Source organism: Aptenodytes patagonicus, chromosome Z (genome assembly GCF_965638725.1).
Source record: "Aptenodytes patagonicus chromosome Z, bAptPat1.pri.cur, whole genome shotgun sequence".
Classification (NCBI taxonomy): Eukaryota; Metazoa; Chordata; class Aves; order Sphenisciformes; family Spheniscidae; genus Aptenodytes; species Aptenodytes patagonicus.
Window position 1 is genome coordinate 53,630,483 of NC_134982.1, and position 12,477 is coordinate 53,642,959.

The window sequence follows — 12,477 nt, forward strand, 5'->3', positions numbered from 1 at the left end:
TCTTTGGACGCGGTTATTGTTATTTATCATCTTGTTCTTATTTTTTCTTGGGAAATCCAACGTGGTTCTGTTGGATTCCCTTTTTCCGGGGGGGGGCGGGAGGAGAAAATCCCAACCAACTCAACTTCTCTTTCTTTTTTTTCCCCTCTCTTTGGAGAGAGAGGAGGGGGGGATGCAACGTGGACCCCGCTGGTGGTATCACCGTGTCCCGCTGACGGCTGCGGCGGCAGGGCAGGCTGGGGAGGAGAGAAGAAAGAGTTTCCGCGGCTGAAGCCTTCCCCCGACGAGGAGCGGAGCCGTGCCCGCAGAGGGCGGCGCGGGACAGGCGCACCTCTCCCCGGCTCCCTGCCCGCCGCCGCCGCCTCCGCCGTTTCCCACCGGGGCAGCCGCAGGATGGGGAGACGGCGGTGGCTCTGGGTGCAGCCCTGCTTCCTGTGGCTGGGCTGCCTGGCGTTCTGGGCGCAGGGAGCAGCAGGGCAACAAAAGCCGCCGCCGGTCCGCCCTGCGGCAGGAGCGGGCGGCATCTACCCTGCCGCCGCGTACCGGGAGGAGGGGGCCGGGAGCGCCGCCGCCGCCGCCGGCCGGGTCCGCAGGCGAGGACAGCAGGACGTGCTCCGCGGGTAGGAACGCGCCGCGCCGCGCTCGGGCCTCCACCTTCCCAGCCTGAACCCCCTTCCCCGCTGCCCGCTGCCGCCCAGCCCCGGCGGGCGGTCCTCCGGGCAGCGCCGCGCAGCCCGCTCCCCAGCGAGCAGCCCCCTCCCTGCAGCCGCCCCCCGCCTCAAACCCGAACCTGAGGTCTTCATTTTTGCCTTCGGTACATCTTACCTGCCGGCCCCTTTATATGGCTAAGGAATTGTGACTAATGGAACTTGATATTTTGTCCTCGGCTATGAAATACGGTCTTTCAATTAGTGCGATTATATTAAAAGCAGGCATTGTGTAGGGCTACGTTACAACTTACAGATGTACAGCATCGGGCTTTTTATTCAAGCATGTTACAATATTAAGATACCTTGACATTCACTTTACTTTGGCTTCTACAGAGGAAATATGCAAAACCTGTTTTTTCTAATGTTTTGGGGAGTTCTTGGTAATTTGAATTCATTAATCTTTATGACCAGCCATCCCTTCTGTCTTGTGTCAGACAGCAGCATGAAGCCAATTTTTATAGCCAGACTTCTAAGACTGTGTTTGAATGCAGAGCCAAACTCATCCCTTGCATATCCTCAATAGTTCCAGCAGGGATGAATGTGGCCTGCTGTTGCCTAGTCTGCCTCTCTTCTTTATACTAACCAGTTGAACTAATACAAAATAAAATGGCTTGGAACTTCTTATAGTGGAGAAAGATTTTGTTCCTTTGGGGAGGATTTTTTGTGGACATCTTTGCTATACACTTCTTCTGTTTCATGTGGCTGGTTTCTTCCCTTGTGTCTACGTAAAACTTTGGATTCTATTTAGACTGATTTATATTTTTGTATATACATTTATTTGTTTCTGTGTGTGACAGGCCAAATGTGTGTGGCTCTAGATTCCATTCGTACTGTTGCCCTGGATGGAAAACGCTCCCTGGAGGAAATCAGTGCATTGTTCGTAAGTGTCTGACTTCCAAGTTTCTACTGCCCTAGGGACAATATTAAAAATAAACATTCTTCTGTGAGTTACTGCTCCATTCAGTATGAGAAAAGAGAATTCAGTTCTGTCTTTCGCCTTATTTTTAAAAAGAATAGAAAGAAAAAGAAAAAAAAATATGGATTTACAGGTCCACGTTTCTTGTAATCGAAAGATTGGCAAGTTGCTGTATTTTCTTTGGTGTGTCCATAAGAGGCATGTCTCCACTTAGTTTTTTTAAAAAGAAGAACATGACAATGAAGGAAAAAGGAAAAAACCTTCCATAAACCAAATAATCAACTATAGTCACAGGAAAAGAAAGCCAAAAGGTCTTGATATAAAGCAAATCAGATCTGAAGTTTTGTGAAACTTCTGTGCTAGGCTTGGAATTACAATCAAATGGAAAACTTTTCTACATCTGGGGTATTTATTCTCTTGCCTGTCATTTTTAGTTGTGTTTTAATAGCATGTAGACTTGGATTATGGCCTGGTCATAATAGGTACTGTGCTGACAGATGTGGCTGTTGACATGGCTTGGGGGGAAAAAAAAAAAAGAGGCAGAGAGGAAGATATGCTCAGTGCTCTGGTTAGGGAGCGTTGCCTACCTAGAAAGGATGTAGAGAATTAAGTTGCATTTTCTGTCTGTTAGATAAAAGCTGGTATTAGACACATGCTTCTTATAGCCCTTGAATTTTAATGTGAGTCTCTTCCCATTCATCCTAGCCTGTCACCATCTCTTTTGCTAAAAAGTATGCTCAACTTCAGAATTCAGGTTCAAGAACACATTGCCCTTTATGTAAGCAATGAAGGTCTTTGTAATACTCCATCTAACAAACTGCAGACATCCAGGCCTAAACTAGGGAAGGAATGGGTGGTAAGACAAGATCTGCCAAACTTAGAGGTGACTTCTGGGCTGTTGCCTTATGATTCAGGACTATCAGCCTGTTCACATCTATTCGTTTTACATGAGTAAATTTGCCTTGCTAATATTTTTTTATAACTGTGCCATGTATCACTGATTTTCATCTCAGGTTGACATGGCGTTTCCTAGCAAAGGTTAACCATGTCATTCAGAGGAAAATGCTGGTGGAATAAGAGGAGCTCCTCAAAATGTTCAGTTCACATTTATCATCCCTTACAATATTGGCTTACTTAAATGTAAACCAGAGTTTTTAAAATGGATTTAGGCTGCCTAATATGCTGTTGATAGGTTTTTCAAATTCAGCTGGGTATCTAGGTCAAATGAAATTAGGGAGAGGCAATGATTTAGGTGCTTTCAGAAATCCTTCTAAAGTATCCTTAAATTGTGACTCTCAGTGCCTCTTAAAGACCTCAGTCTCAGGTCTCTCTCTTCACATCCAGAATAATCTTTAACTTACTATTAATTTATGTGCACAAAGGACATCTTTTAGCTCCGGTTTACTTACTGGAGCTTAATTGCAGCTCTCTAACATGTTTGAAGGGTGAATGATTTTCCCGGACCATCTGTAAGATTGGCTGTGACGCTTTTCTGTTTGCATTTTTGGTGAAGGTTTAAGAGCACAGATTTCTATGCTCACATTAAACATTTATTGAGATGATGGTCCCTCTTGCTAGAGCTGTTTAGCTAGACAAAGCCTCCTGCACAGGATGACGGACAAGCTAGCAAACTTCTTATTGGAGATGCATTGATTATAATTAGTGCAGATTGTAACTGGTGATTTTAAAGTATTATTTCATGAAGAGAAATCTATGAGCTAGTGGCAGGTCAACAGGAAACCATTCTGACCTTACAGTGTTTTCAGTTGGTAATGTGATGATGGTGGTTGGCGGTCTGTGACATATTTTTGATTAAAAGTGATCTTTTATCTAAAAATCAAAGGTCTGGTTTGGTTTACTTTTTCTTTAAATAAAATAAACTGTACTGATGAAACCATATTTAGAATGTGCTTTCAGCTATAGGGCTTTCAGTTGATAAAAAAATTATTCCCTAACAGATAATAAACTAACAAAATGGTCTCAATGTAGACCTTGCTTAATCAGGAGATTGAGTTACGTTGTATAAAGATGGACTGAACAGTGATAGAAGGAAAACAGCCCTGTTCCCTGTGTTTGTCAAGTGCTCTAAGTCAGAGTCCTGTTTCTCACTTTTACGTCTGCTAATGGAAGAAGTATTTCATATCAGTCAGTGGTATGTCTCTGATTTCCACTAAATAGCAAAATCCCACAAACTCTTTCACCTCTCATGCCTTCACATTTAGGGCATAGTTGTAGAGGAATTTAATGATAAATGTAGATGATCCACATTGCATGTTTTTGATGCCCAAAGAGTGGTGTCAGTGGACCACCAATGTGGCTTTTTCTACTCCTCTCTCGTAAAGAAAACGTGGCCTTTATTGGAGTATGTCAAGGAGGATGCGGGTTTACAAAATCTGGTCTGGTTTGGTCATGTTCGGCATCAGTACAGAGCTTCTGATTTGTTGGAGAAAGGGTAAAAGGGAGCATGTAGATTTCGCAGGGGGCATATTTGAATTCTTCAATGGGGCAAGAAAATAATTTGCTTCCTTATGGGAGTTGCATCTCATTTACGCATGTCTTTCTAAATCAGAAGTGGAGCAGAAGCATTCTGGGAAAGGTCTTATCTCTGCTTTCTTTTTTTTTAATGTGTAGGGCCAGGTGTTTTTTTTTCTTTCCTTTTAATATATATAGGCAGTTTTTTTAGGTAGTTGGTATATTCTTGGCAAATTATCTATCGGAGGTATTTGTTCCTTTGGTAGTCCTTCAGTGGAGATGCGCTTCCAGATTATTTGATTTTCTCAAACCCCTAGAGTTACTTACAAAGAAACTGTGATTCTTGCTTGGTTTTTTTTGCTTTACAAGCTGTCTCTGGCACGATATGTGGTTTTTTGAGGTTCTCCTGTGCCATACTGGCTCTTAATGTTTCAGGCTCTCTTTTGGTGCATTCACTAATCCATCAGATTATTTAGATGTATTCATTCGGATGTCCTTTAGAATCTGGATTTAGCCTTTAGCTCTTTTCTTGTTCTGTCGTTCCTTTGTGCAATGGAGCTCCCTTGGCTGGGGAGTGAGAAGGGAAGGCACGACTTTGATGCATCAGGGGATAGCACAACGGCATGCACGTTATGCACACATAATATGGTGTGGACAGGCTTCCCTGAGATTTTTATAAAGCTAGTTTCTAAATGACAATGTGGAAATATTTGAGTACAGAAAACTATTTAGGGAAACTACACAAAAGCGGCAAAGCCCAGCATTTGGATATTGACTTCCTTCCCACAAAACAGCTTTGTGTGAAGGATGGATAATCTTAGAAAAAAGAGACCCTAAAATGCCTCTAAAATAGCGATTATAAGAGACAGACCATACCATAAATTGGCATTTATGATCAATATTGTTTATATTCATTCAAATCTTGGATTCTTGGTAAAGTTTTCTACAGGTCTTGTGGTCTAAAATATATAATTTTAATAATTTGACATTACTTGTGTAATAGGCTGGCCTTTCTAATTAGGGAAAGAGTTGATTATCTGGTTTCAGTGGTCAGACCGGTGTTTGAATATGCCGTATTTGATTCTGTTTGTTTTTAAATGAGTCAGAGATACTGATTATACCAAAATTCAGTTTGCTTTATTTAATTTACAATTACTTTTGCATGTATGTTAAGGGTCCCAATGAACTGAGCATTCAAGTGTTGTGGTTTGTTGTTTTTTTTTTTTTAAAGAAGCTGTTAACATACTTTCAGCTTTTTTTCCTGTAGTTTCAGACTAAGGTTACTGTTAATCACTGTCATTTTAATTGTGTTCTTCCTCAGCGATTTGTAGAAATAGCTGTGGTGATGGATTTTGTTCCCGTCCTAACATGTGCACTTGTGCCAGTGGACAAATATCACCCACTTGTGGATCAAAATCTAGTAAGGACTTACTATATTTATTTTCATTAGAGATTTCATTTTAAGTAATTCACTTTGAGTGTCAACTCAAAAAAACCTACTATGTAAATTCTTTAAAAATAACTTGTCATTACTGCATACACGCATGTAACTTACACTTTGGTATATCTCTAGTTTTTGATAAAGTTTGATATACCATGTGTGCATGTTTACTCTGTGTGACAAATTGAAAAAAAAATGCATTTAAAGAGATAAGCAAGTTTAAATATAAATGTGTGCTATTAACATTTTCATCAAGTCCATTTTCCTAAGAAATGAAGATAGTACAGCCTCCAAGATAATGAAAAGTTCTAAGTTGCTAAAGATAATAATGGAGAACTCTAAAAACCTCTTCATGGTTGCTTTTAAAATAGTGGCTGACTAATAGCTACAGCTTGGATGGCTGTGGTTACAAGAATACCTGAGTGTACATTTAAATACATAGTATATATTGTACGAAGCTCATGTCTACTTTCAGATGTCTCTGTTTTTATCCACATTTGCTTCCCAATGTGGTATTTTTGCCTAACACTGGTATCTCTCTGCCTGGGCTCTGCTGCAGTACAACAGTGCAGCATCAGGTGCATGAACGGCGGCACGTGCACGGACGACCGGTGCCAGTGCCAGAAGGGCTACGTCGGAACTTACTGTGGGCAGCGTAAGTAACTGCTCTGTTGCATCTAAAGTTAAATCCACATAAGTCCTGCAAGCTAGCCTTCTTACTTTAGGTAGAGTAGGCAGATAAAAAAGCCAATATGCTGAAATATAATGGAATGTCTGTGAACAATTTAATGCTGTTGTGGGGTATAGTGTTTTAGCTGAAAGCCAGTTCATGCATGAAGTGCATTTGTATTCTTTAAAATTCAAATTAGGGATCGAATTCACCAAATAGTTCTGGAAAATTCTTTGGGAGCAATGGCAGTATACATCCCACTCTCCTTTTCTTACCAGATGATCACTAATTTTTCATTCTCTTTAATGAAGTTTCTTCATCTCAGAAGAACAGCCTAACTGCTAGGTTAAAGCATGTTTTCCTGTTTTCTACTTGACTAAGGAAAAAGACTAAATAAAGTTCAAGCTTTTGGATACCTTTTTGGTTTGGCAGACAAGCTAGAAAGTAAATTATTTGCACAGCTCTACCTATCACAGTACGGTGTTTACAAGCTATACAAATTTAGCAAACAATAAAAATCACTAAAGGCTGCAGGGATGAAGAAAGACTCAAAGTGTATTCTGAGGCCAGCTGGCTACTAATTAGCTGAGAAATTAATTGCTGAAAGTAGTCTGAAGGAACTAGAGGCAAACAAAAGGCAGCTATGCAAAGAACAGTTAGACTGAATAGTGTGGAAGAACATCCTTTTGTCTTAATCGTTTTTGCAAATGCTAGAGAGCAGTCTTGTTCTTGCTTTAATTCTACCTGGATAAAATTCTAAAATTTTAGGTAATAATTGTAATTCTAAAATGTGACCCTAGTCACAGTCAGATTTACTTTTAAGAGTTGCTGGCCCCTTCCTGCTAATTTTAAAGTATTGGGTCAACACCTGAATGCTCTCAGACAGGGCATATTTCCAGTGAATAAATGAAAAGAGGATTGAATATTCAAGCAGTGGCTCTAAAGCAATTGAGAAAATCTGAACAAACTGTGGAGATTGGTCTCAGTGTATAGGACAGTTAAAATTTCAAGTAAGATTGAGTATTTGTCTTCTAGACACAGTATGGAATGAATGTCTGAAAAATGTAAATATGTCTTTATTTCTTTTTACTAGAATGTAATTGTGTCTTAAGTCTGCTGAAGTTAATTGTCTCACTAAAGTGTCATTGTCCATTAATTCAGTAATGTAACACATGCAGAGAAGTATCTTCATTTTATGCATGATACGCATTCACAGTAAAAAGTAATTCAGTTTTATAGTTCTTGATAAGAAGTAAGGCTTTATCACATTTCCACGTAACAGTATATTTTATGTTCCCCATTGTGATATAGGAGGCATGTGTACATTTTTTCCATTTTGAAATATTTACCTTCTCTAGGTTACTGAGGTTCTTTGGCACTGGATACTCATGTTACAAATGCCATCTTCAAACTGGGGAGACCTGTGTAGGAAGGCAGCCTAGAGACTTCTAGACCAAAATCTCTTTGCTGTTGTTCAGAGCCACTTAAAAACGGTGGGGATGTCCTTTAAGGTGAAATGCTTTGATATGGGACATGTCCTAATTCTGAACAAGGCTACATGTCCTGGAAGCAATGAGCCTGAAAATAGACAGAATTAGTTAGCACTCTTTCAATGGTATTTTTCAACCTCGCTGATGAACTGTCTTCCTTTCAAATTGAGAAGATTTCAGTGCTTTGGGAGGAGGCTTTGTTCTTGATTCACACCATTGATAAATAGTGTGAGTGGGTGCTCCGAAGTCCCACAACTGCGAAGTACCTTCTCAGTCTATATATACTGTGGATTTATACCCCCCCAAAATCGTTTTATTTCTTGTTGGGATCTTTTAGGAAACACAGTTTTTGAAGGTACTTAAAGATGAGTTCAACTGGTAATTCTTTCCCCTTGCTCTAAACATCACTTCTTCTGCCAGCAGTATCAACTGAATTATCTGTCTCTTGGACTCCCCAAGCCTCCTTTCTTGAAAGGTTCGTTGCTATTGTGACTGAATAGCACAACTTAATATGCTCAAAAACCTCAGAATAGCTGAGTTTTTATCTGCTAACTTTGGTGATGGATACAAGTTCTTATGATTAGTGACTAGAGCTGCACAACTGTTTAAAAATATACTTAAGTTAAACATCTGCTAAGAATCTGCTGAATATGATTAATTAAACAGCTGCTTGCAATTGGCATTAAACAGGTGCTAATGGAATTTGGGCTAATGGAATTTGACTTGAACAATCATTATTGTTGGTGATGATTGGTAGGAAGGAGATCAGTTTGATCTTCAGGTCCAGAAAGACTTAGAGCAGTTGAGAGGAAAAAATTTATTTTTGAATACCACATATGGTAATCTTTGAAATATCATTACTATAACATTTAAAACTTTTTTTTTTTAATTAAAGCTGTCTGTGAAAATGGTTGCCAGAATGGAGGACGGTGTATTGGACCTAATCGCTGTGCATGTGTCTACGGATTTACTGGCCCTCAGTGTGAAAGAGGTAAAAGAAATAAATATGGAAGGAAATTATGAGCAGTTATATGCAACAATACATTATGTACATATTTTATGCTGTGTATTTTCTGGCTGAGCCAGTAAGCTTCCAGTAAACCGTTTATTATTTGTAATTTTAGAAAGTGTCTTCCTTTTTAGTCTGGTAGCCACATTTCAGGTTGGCAAGTACAAAGCTGTCGCAATTGGTAGGAATTTGAGCCAATTTAGGCTGCTTATTTTGTTCGTATAATAGTTAAAAGATGAGCTATCTTTTGCTTTCAGCTACGTGAAATAACATTACAGCAAAATTGCTGATGGTGTTAGAATTGCGTAAGTGTAACTAATTGAAGGATCGTTTTTCTGTATAACACCTCTTTCATAAGAGGAGCTTGGGAAGTTATTTGCTCTGGTTAGTTCTGTCCTATAGGAGAAAGTCAGAGACGGAGTGAAAAAATAACCAATTACCGTGATAGTGAGATGAGTTCCTAAAACCATTCTTATTCAAGAAAACATCTTAGACATGGCTTAACTTATAGTGCTTTCATGAATTGGGGACAAAACTAGGATTTTATTTTAAAATTTTATGGAGAAATCCCTCAGCCTTCTTTTACGGGCTTAGAGATACTGACAAAGTAGTTTTAATGATAGTGAACAAAACATTTTTAGTGTTACACTATGTGATTAGCACACAAATAATTAAGGCATGAATTCCATATATAGTGATTTAGAATAAACCTTCCACTCTCAGAAATCTATACTTCTTGCTTTTTAATAAATCAGAGTATTGTTTGTGTTTTGAAACCAAGACTGTTAAACTATGACAGCTTAGCAGAAATATTGTTCTTTGTCTTTCTCCAAGTTGATGTGTTTGCGAATGCATGTTCTCTTCAAAAAGGGTACTGAAGAACTGAGCAACCATAGTGTGAAATGCTGAATACTAGTATGCATTGTTACCTTACTTCTTTAAAATATTCAAAAGGTTGTCAATACTAAAAAGCGGGATGGGATCGTTTGCATTAATAGAAAATAGAAAGTCACATTCTTAATTCACGTTAGCAGTGGACAAAACACCCACTCATGGCAGAAGTAGACTTCTTAGATTGATAAAATAATTTAAATCAGAAAGGACCTCCACAGGCCATCTAGTCTAATACCTGCTCAAAGCAGGTCTAATCAGATCAGCCTGCTCAGGTCCACGTCCAGTCAGGTTCCACCTTCATGGATGGAGATTCCACAACATCTCTGGACAACCTGTTCCAGTATTTGACCACCCTTATGGTAAAAAAAAAAAAAAAATCCCTAATATCGCAACTTTGCATATTTCAGCTTGTATTTGTTGCCTCTCGTTTGATTGCTGTGAGCCTCCAAGAAGAGTCTGGCTTCAATTTCTCTGTATCCTCTGAACTGGTAGTTATAGGCAGCAATGAAGTCACCTTGAAACCTTCTCTTTTAAGGCTGGATGAACTCAGGTCCCTCAGCCTCTCCACACAGGGCAAGTTCTCCAGCTCCCTGACCAATTTGGTGGACCTCCCCTGGACTTTCTTCAGTATGTCCATTTCTTTCTTGTAATGGGAGTCCAAAACTGGACACAACACTCTGATGCAGTCTTACAGGTGCCAAATGGAGGTGAAGGACCACTTCCCTGGTTTGGATGCTACACTCATCCTGATACAGCCCTTGCAGCTGGCCTTCTCTGCTGGAAGGGTACGCTGCTGTTTCATGTTCAGGTTGTTGCCTACTAGGACCCCCATAATCCTTTTCTCAGAGCTGCTTTGAGGGCAGTTAGCCTCCAGCCTATGTTGTTCCATCAGGTTATTCCATCCCAGATGTGAGACTTAGTTTGCTTTTGCTGAACTTCACAAGATAACTGTGTGCCCATTTTTTCTAAGCTGTCCGGATCACTCTAAGTAGCAGCCCTGCCCTCCAGCATATTGACTGGTGCCCCAAATTTGGTGTCATCTGCAATCTCGCTGAGAGTGCGCTCTTGTGCTATCACCCAGGTTGTTAATGAAGACATAAAACTGTTATTTGTCCCAGTACTCATCCCTGAGGGAATGCACTAGTTTCCTGGCCTCTAGCTGGACTTTGCTGATCACAGCTCTTTGAGCCAGCAGTCCAGCCAATTTTCCACTCACCTTATCTACTGTTCACTTATTCAGCCTGTATCTCACCAATCACAATCTCTCTATGGGAGCCTGTCTCAAAAGCCTTCCTCAAGTCAAGCAACGTTCACTGCCCTTTCCTTGTCCTCGGCACCAGTGACCTCAGGGTTGAAAGCAGTGATGACATTTGCCGTTGGTAAACCCATGCTGGCTGCTCCCAAACACCTTCTTGTCATTCATGTGTTTAGAAATGGCTTCTGAAGGGAATCCTGTGGAATTCTCTGTTTCAAATTCCACTCTGAAGTGCTCAAACCTGTATAGAAATTGTGAAAATATCTTGCACCATTTTTTTTTCCACATTTGTTGGCTGTGAAATGGAAATAATTTCCACGTAGATGAAGGAAATAACTAAACCCAACACTGAAAAAGCAGGAGTTGCTATTTGCTATTCCAGGCTGTTTTGTATACCCACTAGATGTCACAAGCAACAGAGAAATGTGAAGGATGAATTTGTTTCTTTGTTTCTAATTGCTTGTCACTTTCATTCTTAAAACCAGATTTACGGACTTCTATTCATCTCTGTTGGTTTAGGTTTTTGCTGTTGCATGTTACATCCAGCCCATTCTCTGTAGTTACTTCTTATGAACCAAGCACAAGGACTTAAATCTTTTATATTTTGGTTAGTGGGGAAATAGGAAGCATTGTTCTGTAAAAACTCTGTTAATATTTACAGCCATTTTCAGAAATATGTCTTTGTAGAATGTACACCTGTCTTCTAGCTAAAATAAGAGACTACCAAGTCTGTCAGTTTAGGATGGATTTTCAGGGGATTGGACAATGTTAGGTTGCTTTATAGTTTGAGCCTTAGTTCAGGTGGAGGTTACATTTGTCCAAATTCAACAGTCTAAACTAGGTATCCAAGATGGATGATGGTTGTAGCTGTACTGTAACATGATAGAATTGTAATACTGCAAATTGATTTATTTTTTTTTTTAATTGATTGCATTCAGATTTTTTTTTTTTTATTTATTGCCAGACAACTTGGTAAGCTTGCCTTTTGTCCAGATAGAAGCAATCATTCCTGGTTAAGATTTGCTTCTATCCTCTGACTAGATTCAGGACTGTCATGATACATGTTAATCATATGATCATATTAATACATATGACAGACTCCAGCTGTGATGATGGCTCAGAGTTTTTAATAACGATGCTTATACTTGAAATAGGTTGACTTGTTTAAAAGATTCTAGTACATACGGATGTTGTAACTTAACTTTTGTGGTGATGAAAGCATTGAAATTTGCTTTCTTACAATTCATTGTGAAACTTTAAGCTGCAGAATTCAAGCCACGTAAAGGAATTAAACACCAGTATTTTGGCATCCATATTTCTTAGCCGTCCTTGAAAGTCTTAGCCTTTCAATTCTATGTGTAAAATGCTATTGTTATACAAGATTTAAACTACATTACATGGTTATTTGGAAATTGAGTTATTACAATTAAAAGTTTACATTTACTTGAAATTGGAGGTAATAAGCCAAATTTGCTTCTGTCACTGTCACAAAAATATAACCTATATGTAATACATATAATTGCATATCTAATTTGCATATCTAATCTAATCTGCTTTTACAACAGTGGATAGGGCTAAGTAAAATTTCACCTAGTCTCTTACTTTGGTGTTGCCTAAACT

At 39.4% G+C, this 12,477-nt stretch overlaps 1 protein-coding gene across 2 annotated transcripts in view; it reads left to right on the forward strand.

The window, feature by feature from the left end:
• Positions 1–393: 393 nt before the first annotated feature.
• The window catches only part of FBN2 (fibrillin 2), a 185,186-nt gene continuing 173,102 nt past the window's right edge, over positions 394–12,477 (forward strand). For both annotated transcript variants that reach the window (XM_076362414.1, XM_076362415.1), the window contains exons 1-5: positions 394–620; positions 1,508–1,590; positions 5,420–5,518; positions 6,099–6,194; positions 8,595–8,690. In XM_076362414.1, coding sequence (XP_076218529.1) covers positions 394–620; positions 1,508–1,590; positions 5,420–5,518; positions 6,099–6,194; positions 8,595–8,690 — 601 coding nt within the window. The remainder of the gene's footprint in view (positions 621–1,507; positions 1,591–5,419; positions 5,519–6,098; positions 6,195–8,594; positions 8,691–12,477) is intronic.